The following is a 23,700-nucleotide window of genomic DNA, read 5'->3' on the forward strand; positions in this document are numbered from 1 at the left end:
ACATTTTAATTATAAAATGGAAAATCACAAAGTTAGTGCTTCAAATATAAATTATATTATTTTATTTTATTTGAAAACGTCGCTTGGCAGCCCTGCACCGGCGCGCGAGCGAGACCGCGATACTGTCTCGTGCGTCCGGCCTGTGGTTAGAGCGAGACGGAGCTGTGTTCTCACCTGTGGTAGTAGTTGTAGGCGGGCGGCGCGTCCAGGGCCGCCAGCTCGTCGGGCGCCCCCGCCGCCAGGTACAGCGCGCCCGCGCCCTCCTCCGCCGCGCCCAGCGGGCTGCGCACCTCGCTCTTCACCCCGCCCCCTACAGACACAACACAACGTTACAACGCTATAAGCGAGTGATTTGCCTAGAATTTTCACATGAAATTATAGTAACTTTAAACATAAAGAGTAAAAAGATTTAAATAAACTGATTTTTTTAAAACTCATTCATACGAATTTATCATATAATTCTCACGACGCTTCATGTGTGAGTTCGCGGCAGTATCTATGGTTGATTTGAGTGATACTTGAAAGCGGCCGGGTCAGGAGTCTTAATTATCGTCGGGTCTCGGGAATCGTAGGAATCTAGAAGAGTGAAGAATGTTTACAAAGACAGAGTGGTGTGGCGTTCGATTCTCTCTGCCTACCCCTGCAGGGAAGCGGCGTGATGGTTAGTTAGTTTAGTTTTATACCAGAGACCCTTTCATTTATATGTATGAAAGATCCTCACCTAATTATTTTACTTAGGTACTTGGAAACGCAAGAAAAATCTGTATGCAGCTCATTATTTCACCAGTTTTTTGTTCACAGCCTAAACGGTGTGTCCAAATCCTTTTACACAAACTGGGTTCTACAAAGACGCACCGAAGGCAATTTTTCAAAGAAAAAAATGCGTAAAATACGGTGTAATTTTTTGGTTAGCAAAATATATTACCAGACGAGTCATTCATCAACCAAGCCACCGCAGCGGACGCCGTCACGGAGCTGCACAGGCCCTCGGGGGGCTCGAGGAGCGGGGCTTGCGGCGGCTGCAGCGGGGGCTCGGGGGGCAGCAGGCCCGGGAAGGGGGGCAGCAGCAGCTCCTGCTCCAGCAGGCACGGGGGGCCGTACCCGCACGGGGGCGGCGACGCGGGGCTGCCCGAGCTGCAGCTCGACCCCGAACCGGATAATCTGGAATCAAAGTCAAATGTTCCTGTTATTATTTTTAGTTTTTTTTTTAATTTTTACAGAACGGTTACATAAATACATTTATATTATATTACATTAATGAGTTATAAAAAACAGGTATTTGTAACATTCCAGTTACAAAATTTCACAAATTAAATTAAATATAAATACCTGGAAAAGGGACGGGAGGGGGGAAAAGGGAAAAATCAAGGCTCAAGTCTAAGACAAATTATGTGAAAATTGGGATACACCACGATATGAATATCGAATATTATTGTGGGATTCATTCATCAGACATTGGATTGTTCACCCCACAAATGGTGTATTAATATTATACAGGTTTTTCACTTCAAATTAGACGTTAAAGAAATCGAATTGGACGTTTAAAAAAAAACAAAAAGCTTTTTAAAGGTGTTTTTACCTATCACAGGTAAACACCTGATACAATATTGTCAAATTTCAATGCAATCGATGAATTACTTTAGGAGATTTAACATTTTGAACAAACGCACATTTTACCGTCGATCAAAATCGATGGTAAAATCTCAAACAAAATATCACAACACAAAGCGACGGTAATCTTTAGATTGTACTTAAAATCCATAACAACGCTTTATTTTTTACGTTTTATTACATTCAATGCAGTTTTCCAACGACAATAAGCAGAAATTTTTAATAGGTAAGTATAAAACATTATCTATGATATTTATAAATATGCCGTTTCATTTTCAACAAATGGCACTGATAATTTGGGATTATGGTCATGTACCAGTTATAATCAAATTTGAAAACATAGTTAATAAATGCGTTTATCGCCTGTAATATTTGTATTTCCATCGATTTTTAAGAAGGCAATAGAGTCATAAGTAGGTACGTAACGATATTCTTTTGGTTATTATTTTGTTATTTAAACTATTAACAATATTGTACCAGACATTCTGAATACGTAGGTACCAACATAAATATGCAGTAGATATTTATCGTGAGGACCCGTCTTAGGTGAAGCGTATAGCCCGTACTTTATGTACCCTCCCCTCACTGCACGTAATAAAACACTCGATCCAGCAGATAATAAATTAAGGCAGATTATTAAACCGGAATAAAACAAATCGGGCTATATATTTATAATCTGGCACCGGTTCTGCGGATTGTGTGGCCATAATGAAAAAAAACAGCATCTCGCCGTGGACGAACATTAATTTGTTAGCTGACAACACTGACAAGCTGACTCGGTGTTAAAATGTCATCTGTCATCCGTTTACAGCAGTTTATGGCGAGCTGTAGCGCGTGCGAAAGTGATAAATACTGGATCTTTTTCTAAATCTTATATTATAAATGGTACAAAGTTTCATAAAGAAAATAAGTTATTTATTCACACAAATGAGGAATGAACGGTAAAACAAATATATAAGGGGCGAATGTAATTGGAATATAAGCAGATCAAGACGATTATGGTATTTTAAACAAAGTTTTACTTGTGTAAAACTTGTTCTGTATTATGTAATTCGGGTATAAACCCTAGGAAATTTTCAGGGGTAAAAGTAAGATATCAAGATTTAAAATAGGGCTAAAAACTGGGTTCTAATCGATGCAAACCGAAATTTTTCAACTGAATGAAGATGTTCGTTGAATTCAAACTTCATTTTGCTTCAAATTCTATATTGTAATGATGATCAATCGTTCCGTAATGATGTTCAATCATCATTTTGTGTTCAATCATCATTTTCTATCGTGAACTATTTAATACTATTGTGTTGTTCTATCGTGAACTATTTAATACAATATTAATTTATCACTTGGTAATGATGTTCAATAATAATTTTGCAATGTTCAATCGTCATTGTTTAATGATATTTATTTATCATTTAATAATGATGTTCAATTACCATTCTGCAATATTCAATCGTCATTGTTCAATAGTATTAATTTATCATTTGGCCATGATGTTTAATCATTTTGCAATGTTCAATCGTCATTGCTTTTTGATTGATTTTAATTTATCATTTAGTAATGATGTTCAATAATCATTCTGCAATATTCAATCGTCATTGTTCAATAGTATTAATTTATCATTTGGTAATGATGTTCAATAATCATTTTACAATGTTCAATCGTCATTGCTAAATGATTTTAATTTATCATTTAGTAATAATTTTCAATAATCATTCGTCGTCACAATATTCAATCGCCATTGTTCAATAGTATTAATTTATCATTTGGCCATGATGTTTAATCATTTTGCAATGTTCAATCGTCATTGCTTTTTGATTGATTTTAATTTATCATTTAGTAATGATGTTCAATAATCATTCTGCAATATTCAATCGTCATTGTTCAATAGTATTAATTTATCATTTGGTAATGATGTTCAATAATCATTTTACAATGTTCAATCGTCATTGCTAAATGATTTTAATTTATCGTTTAGTAATAATTTTCAATAATCATTCGTCGTCACAATATTCAATCGTCATTGTTCAATTGTATTAATTTATCATTTGGCCATGATGTTTAATAATTTTGCAATGTTCAATCGTCATTGCTTTTTGATTGATTTTAATTTATCATTTAGTAATGATGTTCAATAATCATTCTGCAATATTCAATCGTCATTGTTCAATAGTATTAATTTATCATTTGGTAATGATGTTCAATAATCATTTTACAATGTTCAATCGTCATTGCTAAATGATTTTAATTTATCATTTAGTAATAATTTTCAATAATCATTCGTCGTCACAATATTCAATCGCCATTGTTCAATAGTATTAATTTATCATTTGGCCATGATGTTTAATCATTTTGCAATGTTCAATCGTCATTGCTTTTTGATTGATTTTAATTTATCATTTAGTAATGATGTTCAATAATCATTCTGCAATATTCAATCGTCATTGTTCAATAATATTAATTTATCATTTAGCAATGATGTTCAATAATCATTCTGCAATATTCAATCGTCACTGTTCAATAGTATTAATTTATCATTTAGTAATGATGTTCAATAATCATTCTGCAATATTCAATCGTCATTGTTCAATAATATTAATTTATCATTTAGCAATGATGTTCAATAATCATTCTGCAATATTCAATCGTCATTGTTCAATAGTATTAATTTATCATTTAGTAATGATGTTCAATAATCATTCTGCAATATTCAATCGTCATTGTTCAATAATATTAATTTATCATTTAGCAATGATGTTCAATAATCATTCTGCAATATTCAATCGTCATTGTTCAATAGTATTAATTTATCATTTAGTAATGATGTTCAATAATCATTCTGCAATATTCAATCGTCATTGTTCAATAGTATTTATTTATCATTTAGTAATGATGTTCAATAATCATTCTGCAATATTTAATCGTCATTGTTCAACAGTATTAATTTATCATTAGGTAATGATGTTCAATAATCATTTTGCAATATCAAACCGTCATTGTTCAATGATATCAATTTATCAATTAGTAATGATATTTAATCATCATTTCGTAATGTTCAATCGTCATTGTTCAATAATATTAATTTATCATTTAGCAATGATGTTCAATAATCATTCTGCAATATTCAATCGTCATTGTTCAATAGTATTAATTTATCATTTAGTAATGATGTTCAATAATCATTCTGCAATATTCAATCGTCATTGTTCAATAGTATTTATTTATCATTTAGTAATGATGTTCAATAATCATTCTGCAATATTTAATCGTCATTGTTCAACAGTATTAATTTATCATTAGGTAATGATGTTCAATAATCATTTTGCAATATCAAACCGTCATTGTTCAATGATATCAATTTATCAATTAGTAATGATATTTAATCATCATTTCGTAATGTTCAATAGTCATTGTTTAACGATATAAATTTATCATTTAGTAATGATGTTCAATAATCATTCTGCAATATTCAATCGTCATTGTTCAATAATATTAATTTATCATTTAGCAATGATGTTCAATAATCATTCTGCAATATTCAATCGTCATTGTTCAATAGTATTAATTTATCATTTAGTAATGATGTTCAATAATCATTCTGCAATATTCAATCGTCATTGTTCAATAATATTAATTTATCATTTAGCAATGATGTTCAATAATCATTCTGCAATATTCAATCGTCATTGTTCAATAGTATTAATTTATCATTTAGTAATGATGTTCAATAATCATTCTGCAATATTCAATCGTCATTGTTCAATAGTATTTATTTATCATTTAGTAATGATGTTCAATAATCATTCTGCAATATTTAATCGTCATTGTTCAACAGTATTAATTTATCATTAGGTAATGATGTTCAATAATCATTTTGCAATATCAAACCGTCATTGTTCAATGATATCAATTTATCAATTAGTAATGATATTTAATCATCATTTCGTAATGTTCAATCGTCATTGTTTAACGATATAAATTTATCATTTAGTAATGATGTTCAATAATCATTCTGCAATATTCAATCGTCATTGTTCAATAATATTAATTTATCATTTAGCAATGATGTTCAATAATCATTCTGCAATATTCAATCGTCATTGTTCAATAGTATTAATTTATCATTTAGTAATGATGTTCAATAATCATTCTGCAATATTCAATCGTCATTGTTCAATAATATTAATTTATCATTTAGCAATGATGTTCAATAATCATTCTGCAATATTCAATCGTCATTGTTCAATAGTATTAATTTATCATTTAGTAATGATGTTCAATAATCATTCTGCAATATTCAATCGTCATTGTTCAATAGTATTTATTTATCATTTAGTAATGATGTTCAATAATCATTCTGCAATATTCAATCGTCATTGTTCAATAGTATTTATTTATCATTTAGTAATGATGTTCAATAATCATTCTGCAATATTCAATCGTCATTGTTCAATAATATTAATTTATCATTTAGCAATGATGTTCAATAATCATTCTGCAATATTCAATCGTCATTGTTCAATAGTATTAATTTATCATTTAGTAATGATGTTCAATAATCATTCTGCAATATTCAATCGTCATTGTTCAATAATATTAATTTATCATTTAGCAATGATGTTCAATAATCATTCTGCAATATTCAATCGTCATTGTTCAATAGTATTAATTTATCATTTAGTAATGATGTTCAATAATCATTCTGCAATATTCAATCGTCATTGTTCAATAGTATTTATTTATCATTTAGTAATGATGTTCAATAATCATTCTGCAATATTTAATCGTCATTGTTCAACAGTATTAATTTATCATTAGGTAATGATGTTCAATAATCATTTTGCAATATCAAACCGTCATTGTTCAATGATATCAATTTATCAATTAGTAATGATATTTAATCATCATTTCGTAATGTTCAATCGTCATTGTTTAACGATATAAATTTATCATTTAGTAATGATGTTCAATAATCATTCTGCAATATTCAATCGTCATTGTTCAATAATATTAATTTATCATTTAGCAATGATGTTCAATAATCATTCTGCAATATTCAATCGTCATTGTTCAATAGTATTAATTTATCATTTAGTAATGATGTTCAATAATCATTCTGCAATATTCAATCGTCATTGTTCAATAATATTAATTTATCATTTAGCAATGATGTTCAATAATCATTCTGCAATATTCAATCGTCATTGTTCAATAGTATTAATTTATCATTTAGTAATGATGTTCAATAATCATTCTGCAATATTCAATCGTCATTGTTCAATAGTATTTATTTATCATTTAGTAATGATGTTCAATAATCATTCTGCAATATTCAATCGTCATTGTTCAATAGTATTTATTTATCATTTAGTAATGATGTTCAATAATCATTCTGCAATATTCAATCGTCATTGTTCAATAATATTAATTTATCATTTAGCAATGATGTTCAATAATCATTCTGCAATATTCAATCGTCATTGTTCAATAGTATTTATTTATCATTTAGTAATGATGTTCAATAATCATTCTGCAATATTTAATCGTCATTGTTCAACAGTATTAATTTATCATTAGGTAATGATGTTCAATAATCATTTTGCAATATCAAACCGTCATTGTTCAATGATATCAATTTATCAATTAGTAATGATATTTAATCATCATTTCGTAATGTTCAATCGTCATTGTTTAACGATATAAATTTATCATTTAGTAATGATGTTCAATAATCATTCTGCAATATTCAATCGTCATTGTTCAATAATATTAATTTATCATTTAGCAATGATGTTCAATAATCATTCTGCAATATTCAATCGTCATTGTTCAATAGTATTAATTTATCATTTAGTAATGATGTTCAATAATCATTCTGCAATATTCAATCGTCATTGTTCAATAATATTAATTTATCATTTAGCAATGATGTTCAATAATCATTCTGCAATATTCAATCGTCATTGTTCAATAGTATTAATTTATCATTTAGTAATGATGTTCAATAATCATTCTGCAATATTCAATCGTCATTGTTCAATAGTATTTATTTATCATTTAGTAATGATGTTCAATAATCATTCTGCAATATTCAATCGTCATTGTTCAATAGTATTTATTTATCATTTAGTAATGATGTTCAATAATCATTCTGCAATATTTAATCGTCATTGTTCAACAGTATTTATTTATCATTTAGTAATGATGTTCAATAATCATTCTGCAATATTCAATCGTCATTGTTCAATAGTATTTATTTATCATTTAGTAATGATGTTCAATAATCATTCTGCAATATTCAATCGTCATTGTTCAATAATATTAATTTATCATTTAGCAATGATGTTCAATAATCATTCTGCAATATTCAATCGTCATTGTTCAATAGTATTTATTTATCATTTAGTAATGATGTTCAATAATCATTCTGCAATATTCAATCGTCATTGTTCAATAGTATTAATTTATCATTTAGTAATGATGTTCAATAATCATTCTGCAATATTCAATCGTCATTGTTCAATAGTATTTATTTATCATTTAGTAATGATGTTCAATAATCATTCTGCAATATTCAATCGTCATTGTTCAATAGTATTTATTTATCATTTAGTAATGATGTTCAATAATCATTCTGCAATATTCAATCGTCATTGTTCAATAGTATTTATTTATCATTTAGTAATGATGTTCAATAATCATTCTGCAATATTCAATCGTCATTGTTCAATAATATTAATTTATCATTTAGCAATGATGTTCAATAATCATTCTGCAATATTCAATCGTCATTGTTCAATAGTATTTATTTATCATTTAGTAATGATGTTCAATAATCATTCTGCAATATTTAATCGTCATTGTTCAACAGTATTAATTTATCATTAGGTAATGATGTTCAATAATCATTTTGCAATATCAAACCGTCATTGTTCAATGATATCAATTTATCAATTAGTAATGATATTTAATCATCATTTCGTAATGTTCAATCGTCATTGTTTAACGATATAAATTTATCATTTAGTAATGATGTTCAATAATCATTCTGCAATATTCAATCGTCATTGTTCAATAATATTAATTTATCATTTAGCAATGATGTTCAATAATCATTCTGCAATATTCAATCGTCATTGTTCAATAGTATTAATTTATCATTTAGTAATGATGTTCAATAATCATTCTGCAATATTCAATCGTCATTGTTCAATAATATTAATTTATCATTTAGCAATGATGTTCAATAATCATTCTGCAATATTCAATCGTCATTGTTCAATAGTATTAATTTATCATTTAGTAATGATGTTCAATAATCATTCTGCAATATTCAATCGTCATTGTTCAATAGTATTTATTTATCATTTAGTAATGATGTTCAATAATCATTCTGCAATATTCAATCGTCATTGTTCAATAGTATTTATTTATCATTTAGTAATGATGTTCAATAATCATTCTGCAATATTCAATCGTCATTGTTCAATAATATTAATTTATCATTTAGCAATGATGTTCAATAATCATTCTGCAATATTCAATCGTCATTGTTCAATAGTATTAATTTATCATTTAGTAATGATGTTCAATAATCATTCTGCAATATTCAATCGTCATTGTTCAATAGTATTTATTTATCATTTAGTAATGATGTTCAATAATCATTCTGCAATATTCAATCGTCATTGTTCAATAGTATTAATTTATCATTTAGTAATGATGTTCAATAATCATTCTGCAATATTCAATCGTCATTGTTCAATAGTATTTATTTATCATTTAGTAATGATGTTCAATAATCATTCTGCAATATTTAATCGTCATTGTTCAACAGTATTAATTTATCATTAGGTAATGATGTTCAATAATCATTTTGCAATATCAAACCGTCATTGTTCAATGATATCAATTTATCAATTAGTAATGATATTTAATCATCATTTCGTAATGTTCAATCGTCATTGTTTAACGATATAAATTTATCATTTAGTAATGATGTTCAATGTCTCTCGTAAATCGTGTATACGTAGGTACTTAATCAATCATCGATCTTCTCATTTTGAATAGATCCGACTGGAATCGTTTAGTGAATGAAGTAGCCGGAGATAAAACTGCTAAAAAGAGCGTCGAATTGATGAATGGATAATAAAATCCCCAATGAAATATACTTGTCAGTCCCCATCTGCGCTGTGTAGATGAGAGTAATTTAACTCCCAATAAAAACACAAAAACTTCTCTCAAATTTTACGGTAATATTTCAACTACATTAACGACGCAATAAAAGTGTAAAACCGAATCACTTAAACACAAAGTTTACTTTAAACCTCCCTCCTGATTTAGTCCCGGCGGAATTGAAGCACAAAAAACAACGCAATAAAGTGCTGTTTACTTTTTTACGCCATCTTTCGAAATAGCCGCGGGCGCTCCTGTCGAAAAGCGTTTGAATTTTACAAACTAAAAAAACAAATAAACAAACAAATTAGTCCAAGACAAAAAGCCATTAATATTATATTAGGGTAAGAGGCGTTTAAATTCGTGGTAATTACGCCTAATATAAACATGGGTGTGAAGTTGGTAACAGAAAAAAAAACTGCTGGGTTTAATACGTATACAATATTTGGATTTGAGTTTTGTACGAATTTCTTGATGGAAATGCGTTTTTTTTATATAATTTGATATTATAAAATAACCATATGTTTTTTTTACATATATTTTATTTGACCAGTGACCGGGTTTCGTCGTTACCGATAACATTGTCGACAAAATTCTATGTTATATCCACAACAAGACAGGGGTAGAAAACCATGATTTTATAATTTTTTCTCATAAAATTAATTTCAATTCAGTGAATTTAAGTGGTGTTTTATGATAATAATTACACATGTAAAAATGTAAAAATAGCTCCTAAAATGTGAAGAAACCCAGATTTGTGAAAAAGGATTTGTGACCCAAAAATGTTTTTAATTTATCAAACGTTTATCGAAGCAATTAGAATCGTAAAATATAAGCTTTAAACTTTAAATGTTCAGGAGATTCAAATAAGTAAAATATTTTTTATTCCTTTAAAACTTCTTCTTCTAGGGTTAAAATAAAGTTAATAAGGGGTTTATCCGCACCCAATTGTGCATAGGGCACTGCATCATATAAACGCAGTGTTATCTTGATTGTTAATACATGAAGGGAAGGTGATCAGCTCTCCGCGTCTGTTACCAGTCTAGGGTGATTGATATTGAACAAATGTTAGAGTGAAAAAATCACTTATATTTACTTGACCCCCCCTTTGGGAATCGAACCCGGGACCTCCAGTACAGTAGCTGAGCGTGCTGATCATTACACTACGGAGGCGGACAAACCCTATAAAATTACACTATTGTATCATTTTCCGTATTATTTTGTCAATACATCTATGGATCCAAGACACCATTGATTGTAACATATCGCTCACTCCTTTCAAGAACGTCATAAATCAAAAAAACTTGATTTCTCAGGAGAACGTTTTTAAAGTATTAAAATATAATACAATATATCAAAAATAAATATCAATCCACGTATCGAACTTTTTACTGTGCAACAGATCTTTTTAGGTATAACTTGAAGGTTTTTTATCCATTTGAAAAATATTTAGTATGTTTACAAAAATTATTAAACAATACCTTTTCTTCAAAATGCAAAAACAACACTTTCTGCCCTGTAGCGGGTAAATATTAAGTTAAAAATATGCCGCTTTTGCTGGGATATAGTACATTTTCTGGGCATTTCGAAAACATGCACAACTGAAAATTGTCGATTTTTAATTTATGACGTTCTTGAAAGGAGTGAGCGATATGTTATATTATATATCATCGCATTCCACATAACTTGCCCAAACGAGAAGCAATCTCTCTTAATTAAAAAAAAGGGATTTTGATGCTGTAAATCTCCATTTGTGACGTTAATATCGAACAATCAAAAGATAAACTCCATTCCATATTCTATGAAACAATAAATTGTCAAATCCCAACCTTCACACCGTACAACAAAGAGTATCCAACTTGGTTTACTAAAGACTTATATAATCAATCAGTGGAAAAAAATTGCTACATAAAGCACTCAAAGAAACACTATATAAGTATCAATATTTTTGTGTATTACTTGATATAAACGCACCGTTGTTTATTGTTTTTATATTCAATTGTAAAAGGCCCTTATGCCGTATACATAATTGAATATGTTCTATTTCCTATCCATAAGAGCAAAGGTAGATATATTTTTTTAATGTGTTAGAATGTAACACCTTTGGCTAATAAAACAAATTCATGACGGCTCATCTTCCGTTCCGGATAGGCAAATGCTCGTTAACGGTCTTACTGAACGCATTCCTTCAGCACAGCGGAGTTCCCCAGGGATCAATTCTAGGTCTTTTTATCGGATACGATTTTTTAAATACGTACTAAAATATAATATAAATAAAAATACAGAGAAACTGTTTTTTTTTAATAAAGACACATCATAGAACATCAGATTAATATGTAATAAGTAGTTTATTAATAACAGCTTTTGATTGGTAAAATTGCTATGTACTAAGCTAGTGGAATATGATCACTAGCTTTGACTTTGTTTTATCATAAATAAGTATTACTAGGTAACTCTAAGAGTAAGTGACTGCTTTCTGGGATAAACAAATCTAGAATGCGCTTGCCAGACTTTGCGGGTATGCCCACGATTGCGGCTATATTGTTGCCACCAATATGTCACCAACATTGTTTATAAATAAAAATAAACGAATAAAGAATGTTATTAAACTCCAACTAAGTATGTTCTTTTACCACTTTTATTTGTGGTACTTTTTTCTAACCGATTTCAACAAGCCCCTTATCATCTTCAGGGATGGATGTCTTCGTACACTAAAGAATATAAACCGAACTAAAATCGGTTAGAAAAAAGCAGCAAAAAATAAAAGTGGTCAAAGTCGGAATTTTATTTTATAAAATTTGTGAAATGTGCCACAAAACATCAGCAAAAAACTTTCAAGAAAAGATTAAAGGATGTTTTTTGTTTTTTAAATTTGGATACAATTCATTAGTGAACATTTTTTTTGTATTATTTCGTCTGAGAATTTCAGATGCTTAAAACATTCATAGATTTAGAAAAGATACCTTATTTAGTTGCACGATAAATTATCGTATAATATTAAACGGAAGTAACGGGTGACTCAAGAAATACCACCAAACATCGATATACCTTTTTTTAACACATTGTATATTTCTAGGAATGATAAATGGACAAGCAAAGGGAAATGCACAGTTTCTTTAAAAAACATAAAAAATGGTAAATGTAGATAAAAATGAAATAATGTACGTCAAAATGTTTAGTTCTCTTTCTTGTTCTCTCTAAGTTATATCTTTCTTACCTTGCATGTAACGAAATGTGTCTAATAAACGTGACGCGTCCTTGAAATTTAACTATTGATTTTCATCTAATTATTGATTATTGAATCGCCCCCTAAGAAGTTTAACTTTAAAAATCTAGAATATCAATAATTATATAATATATGTATATTATACATTTTATGTTAAGGAAATAATGCAAGGCTGACATAAGCATTATCGATAAAATTAAGAAATGTGTGTTGAGATGGTTTGGACACGTGGAACGAATGAGTGAGGAAAGAACGAGTTGAAAAAAGAAGCAGAGGAAGACCGATAAAAACTTGGCATGATCTGGTATGTCAAATACTTGAAAGCAGTCAAGTCAGTAGTCGAAATAATCGGCAGGTATGTATGAGAAGATGCCATGATTGTGGAATATGCGTATAATGTTTGCAAAGACAGAGTGGTGTGGCGTTCTATTCTCTCTGCCTGCCCCTACGTGGAAGCGGCGTGATGGTTAGGTTTGTTTATATAATGTATATACTAACATTAATCAATTGGAGTTCCCTTTCTTGTAAGAAAAAGCAAAACCATTATTAAAAAAAAAAAATATTGTTATCCACATTTTTTCAGTACACTCGTTACTCTCGAAATTTTGAAAATAGAACGCAGTGGGCGGAGTCACCGGATTCTCCAATTACAGCGCGCCTTGTGACAGCTCGATACATATTTTATAATGGAGAAACGTCACTTTGACAGTTGCCGTAAAGCTTGTGTCATATTTGAATCTCGAACGGAATAATATTTTCTATTCTAATTTGTCGGGTTTGACGAATTATGACGGGTGATGAAATGTAGCGAGAATGCTTTCAAAAATTCATTTATTTCAATTCCGTCGTTATTTTATCAATTTTCTGTTTATTTTTGGATATTTTTGAAACTTTAGATTGCTGGTAATTAAATGCACTATATTATTATAGTCCGCCTCCGTAGTGTAATGGTCAGCACGCTCGGCTACCGTTCTAGAGGTCCCGGGTTCGATACCCAGATGAGTCAAATAAATAAAAGTGTTTTTTTCTCTCTAATATTTATTCCATAGTACCCTGGACTGGTACCTAAAGCGGAAGGCTGATCACCTTTCCTTAATGTGTTAACGATCAAGATAACACTGCGTTTATATGATGCAGTGCCCTATGCACCATTAGGGTGCGGATAAGGGTTTGAATTGATTGATTAATTATATTATTATAGAAAAAGGCATGTAAAGCAATAACCAGTACAGGTTATATTAAATAAACATAAATGTGAAGAGTCACTAATATTTATTTTGACACCCTTGGAAATCGAACCTGGGACTTCATTCACGGTACCCATATGCGCAAACCCCTACACTACGGAGGCGAACCTATGAGACCTTTTCTAGGTGAACATCACACACTATACGGACTGTATTTACTCTTTAGGTAGGTGACATTTGAGACCTTTTCTAGGTGAACATTACACTCAATACAGACTGTTTACTCTTTAGGTAGGTGACATTTGGGACCTTTTCTAGGTGAACATTACACTCAATACAGACTGTTTACTCTTTAGGTAGGTGACATTTGGGACCTTTTCTAGGTGAACATTACACTCAATACAGACTGTTTACTCTTTAGGTAGGTGACATTTGGGACCTTTTCTAGGTGAACGTAAAACTCAATGCAGACTGTATTTACTCTTTAGGTAGGTACGCGCTCCCGTGTAGGACGCGCTACTGAAAACATATTTTTAATATCAGGAAGCTACAGCTTGCAGTGCCCACTGACAGATGGAGTTTTGTGCCAGTTAAAACAGTCACAATATGACAGGGGGAGACAAATCGAAATAAATCTCTCTCTTAAAAGAAATATCTGATAGGTTTTTATTTGCTATAACTGAATGCAGTCGAAATGCGATCTCTCAGAAGAATGTGCGACAAAACGATGTATGATAGATGTGCGAATAGTGAAATAAGGAAGGAATGCAAAGCTGAGATAAGCATTATCGATAAAATTAAGAAAGGTGTGTTGAGATAGTTTGGACATGTAGAAAGAATGAGTGAGGAAAGAACGGTAAAACTAATTTATGAGGCGAATGTTAGTGGAAAAAGAAGCAGAGGAAGACCGAGAAAAACATGGCACGATCAGGTATGCCAAATACTTGAAAGTGGTCAGGTTAGGAGTCGTAACAATCGGCGGCTATGTATGAGGAGATGCATGAACGTGGAAGAGGCGAAGAATGTTTGCAAGGACAGAGTGGTGTGGCGCTCTATTCTCTCTGCCTACCCCTGCGGGGAAGCGGCGTGATGGTTAGTTAGTTAGTTAGTTAGAAATATCTAATAATTATCAAATTAGAAATCGTATTGGAAAACGGTGTTGAACTAGATGACAAAAGACAGAAGACAGGACAGTATAACTATTGTTTTATTAGTTTTTATAATGTGATATGGACACCTACGGAATGGATAACAAGAGAATGACTTAGAAAGCATATTTGGCAAATGTGAACGGGAGATACAAAACACTCAGATCAATTAGAAACTAAAACCTGGTGGTGTCAAAAGTCTACGTACTCGGAGGGCATTTACGACTAGATGTATGGATGGGAAGGAGGCTAGGAGTGTGTCAGCGCTGAAGAGTGTGGCGTTCTAGCCTCTCTGCCTACCCCTGCAGGGAAACGGCGTGATGTTAGTAGTAGTAGTAATACCACAAACATTTATATCATCACCTTGGACCAGTCCAAGGTGATGATGGACTGGTACCTCAACACAGGACTCATCTATCATCATCTTGCCTTCATATAATTAGAGATCGAACACAGCATTTGTCTACTATTGAATGCAGTGCCCTATGCACCATTCTAAAGGTGGAGACTGACCGGAGCATTTCGTCGTAACATCGCTCGCGACGAGCTTCAGCGATCATCTGAAACTATGGATGGAGCGCTCGGCTCGCTGTACTGACTGCCTGAATGCTCGCATCGTAACGTGTTGCGTTACGACGAAATGTGGAGGTCAGCCTCCACCTTAAGAGGACAAGGGTCAGAAGAACATTTGCAAATTTGCTGATAAAATAATAGTGCTTATTTGGTGCAACAATGACGTAATTAAACAAGATAAATACGAGTATGTCCAAATGTGCTGAAAGACTATTTACATGGGGAGAAACAAGGAAAGAATTGATTTTGTGGCGAGATGGCGCGAGTGTCATTGTAGAATTGAGTAAAATGGCGCCATTTCTGTTGCTACAATGTCTGAATGGCATCTCCTGTAATATTGCTAAAAGTGTAATCACGCCATTGTTGCACCAAATGAGCGATATGTTGAACATACATATCTACTAATGTGTAAGGGCAACTAGCCGTAACTCAAGCTGTTTGGCGTAACACGGCTCAAAGCATTCTTATAACTGGCCTCTATCATATACAATCACAGATTTTGCTCGATCTCTTTCCTTTACCGAGATATACATTATCCAAAATAGCCGCAAAATTGTATTAATTTGATACATGTGTTGGCAAAAAGCATAATTTTAAGTTAACTATAAACTCGCTTTTCTCAAAACTACTGTTTTTAACTTGCGGCTATTTGCCTTTGCACACTAGTCTAAGTGTCCCTACGCACTCGGGCCCGGGAGTGTCGCGGCTCGCGCTCGCGGGGCGCCACCGGGCGGCGCGGACGGGCTGCGCGCACCTGGCCGCTGCGCTTTGATCCGACACGACAGCGCGCGACATTAAACGTCAAACTAATAAAAACAAGTCCACCGACGTGAAATGGCAGATTGGCGGGAGGAGAGTGTTATTCCAATTTCTCTCCACTTAGACACACAGAAATGTAAACATGACAAAGAAAAACATACGTTTTGTGTTTTTATTTTACTACAAATAAACATGTTTGGAATCTATTGTAGATTTTTATGAAACACGGTCCGTTTGTTTATTTTATACACTAGAATTTATTAATACAATATAAAGAGACATCGCTCACTCCTTTCGAGAACTTCATAAATCAAAAAACTTGATTTTTCAGGAGAACGTTTTTAAAGTTTCAAAATATAAAAAAATGTATTAAAATAAATATCAAGCCACTTATTGAACTTTTTACTATGCAACAGATCTTTTTAGGTAAAACCTGAAGATTTTTTCTCCATTTGAAAAATATATCGCATATTTAAAAAAATAATTAAACAATACCTTTTCTTCAAATTGCAAAAACAATACTTTTTGCCCTGAAGCGGGTAAATATTAAGTTAAAAATATGCCTCGTTTGCTGGGATATAGTACATTTTTTGGGCATTCCGAAAACATGCACAACTGAAATTTTACGATTTTCGATTTATGACGTTCTTGAAAGGAGTGAGCGATATGTCGTCTGCTTAATTTGTTAAGTAATCCACCTGGATTTACAGTATAAGAGAGAGTAAAAATTTTGTAAATTAAGATTTTTTAAATTTAGATGTAAAATAATATTTAAGGTGCGAATACGTAAGTCTGGGCATTAACAAGGTTACGACCAGTCATTGGCTGGTTTAATGATTGATATATGCACTATGTACCATTCCCAATTTCACAAATGATTGACTACCACGACTATTCATTACTAGGAGAAGCTTTAAAATATAATTTAAAATAGCAAAAATAATAAATAATAATTTATAAAAAATACACAAATAATAAAAAAAAAACTAATTTAAAATATTGTATATTAACAATCACATGGAACGTATCAATTTAAAAAATAAAATCTTTTTTTACTCACATATTGAGTGCAAACAAGTGTATTTTTCATTAATAAAATACGTTAAATGGTTATATCATAATGTTTTTATTCACTCCAGTAAACTAAGGCCAGACGGAGTTAGACACATAATTGATTAAGCCGACGATATATTGAATAATAAGAATAAAAAAATAGTATGTTGGATATTCGGAAGATAAAAAAAATGTGAATCTAGATTTTCTCTACTTAGGGGTAGAATTGTTGAATGTTGCACGTGCGTAAAGTGATCACTTATCCAGCCTATGACAAATCATAAGCCCTGTAAATACCCAGTCTTCCATATTCATCTTCATCTATGTTGAGATGTCAAAATACATTAAATATAATTTTAAAAAATTACTTTGAGATTTTTACTATCTGCTAGTAAGAGCGGTCGATATGTATTATATTTTGATTTATTAGACCTTTCTAATACCTCGTAATAATTCCATTAAAATGGGTGAATTATTTCTGCATTCGTGGAAAGGGGAATGCAAAACACGTGATATTATTTGTTTAAGTGAGTGCAAAACGTCAGGACCACTGAGAGGAGGTCCGTCTCGGGATCATTACAAATAATAAAGTGTACCATTAAATTAGTCCCACACGTGATTTACTGCCTCTCTTACCCTCAAACTTGACAAAAAATCATCTTATAAAATTAAGAATCAGTCCTTTCCCGAGCGCTTGCGGGTGACGGCTTCATATCAGGGCAAGTAAAGTGTAACGGGCTCAGTGTGAAAAGGTCCTAATATCAAAATACATGACATTTATTTATTTTTCAAACATGCACATACTTAATTAAAAATTGAAATATACAGTAATGTGCCAAAACTGAGTTTAACCAAGTGTGCCAAGGGTACCAGTCCAGAGTAGTATTGAATAAATATTAGAGTGAAAAAATCACTTGTAGTTATTTGACCCCCCCCTGAGAATTGGACCCGGGACCTCCAGTACGGTAGTCAAGCGTCCTGACTATTACACTACGAAGGCGGACACGTCATCTGAAACATCTTTAGTCGCCCTTTAGTAATTGAATATTTATTTGACCCCGCTCGGAATCGAACACGGGACCTCCAGAACGGTAGCCGAGGCTTAAAACTTTTCTGCAATAACAATATAATACGGTTAAACTTCTATATAACGGACTTCTATTCCACTAAATTAGGATATAACACACAAAAAATCCGGTAAAATGTATAAAATAAAAACGTCAAGTTAATATTATATGTAAATGCTTGATTCGATATCAAACAGCAACGTCACTTCACGACTGTCCGAAGACAATAAATAGAATTTTGTTTGTGTTTTGTTTTGTTTAAAAAAAAAACATTACATAATGGACTTTCCGCTGTAACGGACACCCCCTCCAACCAATTAGTCTACCATAGTATTCTATCGTAATATTCTACCGCCATTGATAAATATATCAATGGCGGTAGAATATTATGACTCGGGATACAAAAGTTGGAGCAACGTCTGCAAAAGTGTTTAGTCAGAAACGGCATTTATGTAGAAAAACAGAGGTTTAAAGCTTTAAAATGATGTATAATGCTTAGGAAAATAACAAAACTGTATATTTTTAAAAAATATGTGAACTTTGTTTTACGAATGACCTTAGTACATTCATATTTTGGTAGATTTTAAGAAATAGTGGTGCTATTTACCAAGTAAAATTTAAGTGACTGCCGCATCAATTAATTCCATATCTTCTTCATCTACATATATTGACAGGTCAAAATGTATTTTTTTTATTTTTAAATATATTTTTCTGTAGTTTCCTTTCTACTAAGCAGTCTACTTTTCGCTAGAGAGTAGACGGTCGGGGAGTAGCTGTGGAGTGCAGCTAAACTGACCGTCACGCTCCGTAGGTCATGTGCTATGCACTGCACTCCCCAACAAATAACAAACTTTCTTACAAATAATAATAAAAATATTAAAAATATTGCGTTTTTATTATTTTACAATTCATAAAATATCCAGAGACTAGCTGAGAATCATATATAATATTTGATAATTCGGCAGTCACTCTGTGGTAAAATCTATCCATTTTAAATTTAAATTTTACTTAGAATTTACAACTTTTTCTTAAAAATCCATGTACTGTGAACGTGGTTTGATGCATTCCGCATCGTACGGCATTTGAAAATGATGCGGAATACATCAAAACACGTCTCACAATAGATTTTAAGAAATAGTGGTATTTACTAAGTAAAATTTAAACTTTGTCCGCCTCTGTAGTGAAATGGTCAGCACGCTCGGCTACCGTTCTGGAGGACCCGGGTTCGATTCCCAGGGGGGGTAAGAATAAATATGAGTGATTTTTTCACTGTAATATTTATTCAATATTACCCTGGACTGGCACTTGAAGCGGAGGGCTGATCACCTTTCCTTCATGTGTAAACGATCAAGATAACACTGCGTTTATATGACGCAGTGCCCTATGCACCATTGGGGTGCGGATAAGGGTTTACACAATTTACAAATTTTAAACTAAGTAAATAAATTAAATTTTATTGTTAACGTATGATATGTAGATGTTCGAAAGGTGAAATGAGGAAAGAATGCAAGGCTGAGATAAGCATTAGGTATCGATACAATTATGAAAAGATGGTTCGGGCATGTGGAACGAATGAGCTGTAAAACATATTTATTAGGCGAATGTAGTTGGAGAAGACCAAGCAAAACTTGGCATGATCAGATATGTCAAATAATTTAAAGCGGCCGGGTCAAAAGTTCAAATGATCGGCGGGTATGTATGAGAAGATGCATAAGTGTGGATGAGGCGAAAATGTCTGCAAAGACAGGGTGGTATAAGGTTCTTTTCTCTCTGCCTACCCCTGCGGGGAAGCGGCGTGTGATTATGTATTTTCTCCATTTAATAACAAATCACAAATCAGGAGAGTCACGATAATTTTAGCATTTTATTACACTAGCTATAAATTTTACTACTAATAAAAGATTTTCGCTAACACGAATTGGTGTTTCATTTTAAGTGTGTAAAAATATTTTAAATACTCGCGGGCCTATTCTGTAAACGTGGTTAACGATTACCGGTAGTTAAGGGTTAAGAGGTAACACGTTTCTTCACGCCCGTTTTTTTTTTAAAGAATGTAAATTGGAAAAAATTGTTTTTTAAAATACATTTGGATTTTTTTAAACGCCTTACCTTTTAATAACTCTTTTATGTACAGAGTTATTCAAAATTTATAATTATTTTCGTAACGATACTAGGCTGCGTTCACGTTGTTTTTAAGCATACGCAAATACTATGCGACGGTAATTACTAGAATAAGTATGATTTAAACTGAACAAATTTAACTAAACTTAGCTAAATTTAGCTAAACAAATTTATGAGGCGAATGTAGTTGGAAAAAGAAGCAGAGGAAGACCGAGAAAATCCTGGCACAATCAGGTATGTCAAATACTTGAAAGCGGCCGGGTCACGAGTCGTAATAATCGTCGGGTATGTATGAGGAGATGCATGAATGTAGAAGAGGCGAAGAATGTTTGCAAAGACAGAGTGGTATGGCGTTCGATTCTCTCTGCCTACCCCTGCGGGGAAGCGGCGTGATGGTTAGTTAGTTAGTTAAACTGAATGAGGGTAGAATACATTGGGTGAGTGTCAGCCTAGTCCTATTTTTCTTGTATGGACTTTCGTTTTGCTTTTGTGAATACGCCAGTATTCGTACCTAGCCTACCGATAATTTTATTCGTCTGTTTCATAATGATAGATACCTGTGGATCAATGAATTAAAAACTAATTAATTCTGTAAATTTAACAGCATGCCTATCTAAATTTATATATACAATATTGTATTCGTAAACTATTTGCCTAACAAGCATATGCATACCACTATAAAATTATAAATTACCATCTACTTCAACAAGTACGTAATAAAGAATTTCAGAAATTTGTTTTTTTTTTTTAAATAACATTACTCCTTTCTAGAGTATTTGAACCGAATTATAAAATAAAAATTAAACAATAATTTTAATATGTATAAAAAAAATATTGCCTTACGTCCAAGTGACTGAAATCCAGCTACGGCTTATGTAACACCGTTTATCATGGCCCTACTCGGCTGTCCAAACTCAAAACACAGTAAGGGAAATTTTTTGTAGTACTTTTTTTTGCATTTTTGGACTAAGTAGGTTCTACTTAGTCCAAAAATGCAAAAAAAAGTACTACAAAAAATGTCCCTTACTGTGTTTTAAATTTGGACAGCCATACATTACCTAACTACTATTTTACAGTACTCAATAACAGTGCATTAATTCTTTTTTTTATTGTTTTGTTTTGTGGGTTGCTTTTGTTTTCTATTTTTCTTGATAGATTTAAGAGTTTCACTATAAAACGTAAAGTTTGCGGATCTTTGTGGTCCGTGACCCTTGTTCCTATTCCTAGAAGGCAGGCCCCAGAAAGCTCCCTGCGGAACTCCCTCGGTCCTTCTGCGAACGAGCCTCGGATTGTCCCCAAACAAAATTACAGCCACCTCGCTATGCTATGAGACTTCTATGGACCTAATAATCGCTGGATTTACTCTCGGCACTAAATTAAAAGATTTTATCTTTGTTCTCACCGAAAAATAAATAACCGAGTTATCATACTCGTAGAGGTAGAACCAGTGCTGGATTAACGTACAAGCTAAATAAGCTGTACAACATTTTGAGTGTGTCCAAATACTTGTTCACCAATTAGGAGTTATTTTATACATTATTTTTTCACATCTCAACATAGATGAAGAAGTATATGAAATATAATTAAACATTGTTTTAAAATCACTATAAAGATTTTTAAACAAAGTTACATTTTAATTATAAAATGAAAAATCACAAAGTTAGTGCTTCAAATATAAATTATAATAATATGGAAGTCTGGGCTTTCGACTTTAGGGCTTACGACCGTCATATGTCCTATTTCTTCGTAATTTTTTTACAACTGCATGTCTTCTTTTGCACATTCTGTTTCCAATTTGAATCTTTCTTTTTCAAAAATTGACATACCCACACTAAATAAGGGACATCTTGCGATGACGCCTCATCACATTCACAAGTAGAGTTTTGTCTAACTTTAAAACGGAAGAGGATTCTCTAAATGCTCCATGACCCGAAAAATTTAAGTCAATGCATAGTTCAAAAATAGTTCATAGTTCGTTTCATAGTTTAAAAAAATTAAGTTGCGGGCTATCGAATATCCTGCCTTGATTTCTATGTTCGATGAAGAATATTGCACAATTTTTGACGGTAATTACATGCTAAACATCTCATTTAAAATAAGATAAAATTGTACTTAGGATCCGCGATGTCTAGCTGAGTTTTCTGAAGGGTATCAGAGATGATAAATATACCAAAACACAGCTGAAAACGAAGCCATTTTAAAATACAACATAATTTATGTAAGGTCGCATATTCAAACATTACTACAAAGTGAGAAATGTCATTTTTTAGCTGCTCATTGGATAGATTTATTGCTATGTGACGTGCAAAAAATGGGCCTAGCCGATTTAAAAAATGAGGGTCGCTCCGCGCAGTACGGTGGCGGTGGTACGGCGCACCCTCTAGCCCCAAATAGCGTCACACACAATAATTCACTTTTTACGGGAGAAGAGGTGCTACTTGTAGCTCCTAACCTCTTCCCGGCAATAAATTCTAATTATTTGTTCCCTGGCAGGGGTGGCTACTGCAGCAGTCGCCCAATATCCCCAAATGCATAAATAAATCGGGATATTCGATAGCCTGCCACTTAATTTTCTTTACACCCAGGTAACATTTGACGTATGTAATTGAATTTTTTCTATTAAAATACCGTTTTTATATTGAAAAAATAGGTTTTTCTTCGAAATCAATATATATTTTGAAAAGAAAAGAGTTATTGAAAGGTAAGGAGTTAAAAAAGTGATAAAAATATGTTTCCAATACATATTATTTAAAAAAATCATATTTCCAGCTAATCCCTCTTAA

The 23,700-nt window shown here is 32.0% G+C and overlaps 1 protein-coding gene across 2 annotated transcripts in view; it reads right to left on the reverse strand.

Annotated features, from left to right (window-relative positions):
* Window positions 1–23,700, reverse strand: part of eya (eya transcriptional coactivator and phosphatase 2) — a 72,056-nt gene that overhangs the window by 9,294 nt on the left and 39,062 nt on the right. For both annotated transcript variants that reach the window (XM_088269455.1, XM_088269453.1), the window contains 2 exons: window positions 926–1,161; window positions 175–310 (listed from right to left, as the gene is read on the reverse strand). In XM_088269455.1, coding sequence (XP_088125581.1) covers window positions 175–310; window positions 926–941 — 152 coding nt within the window. In that variant the 5' untranslated portion in view covers window positions 942–1,161. The remainder of the gene's footprint in view (window positions 1–174; window positions 311–925; window positions 1,162–23,700) is intronic.

This window comes from Brachycentrus maculatus, unplaced genomic scaffold (assembly GCF_059751285.1).
Source record: "Brachycentrus maculatus isolate JH-2025_06_01 unplaced genomic scaffold, ASM5975128v1 h1tg000349l, whole genome shotgun sequence".
NCBI classification, from domain to species: Eukaryota; Metazoa; Arthropoda; class Insecta; order Trichoptera; family Brachycentridae; genus Brachycentrus; species Brachycentrus maculatus.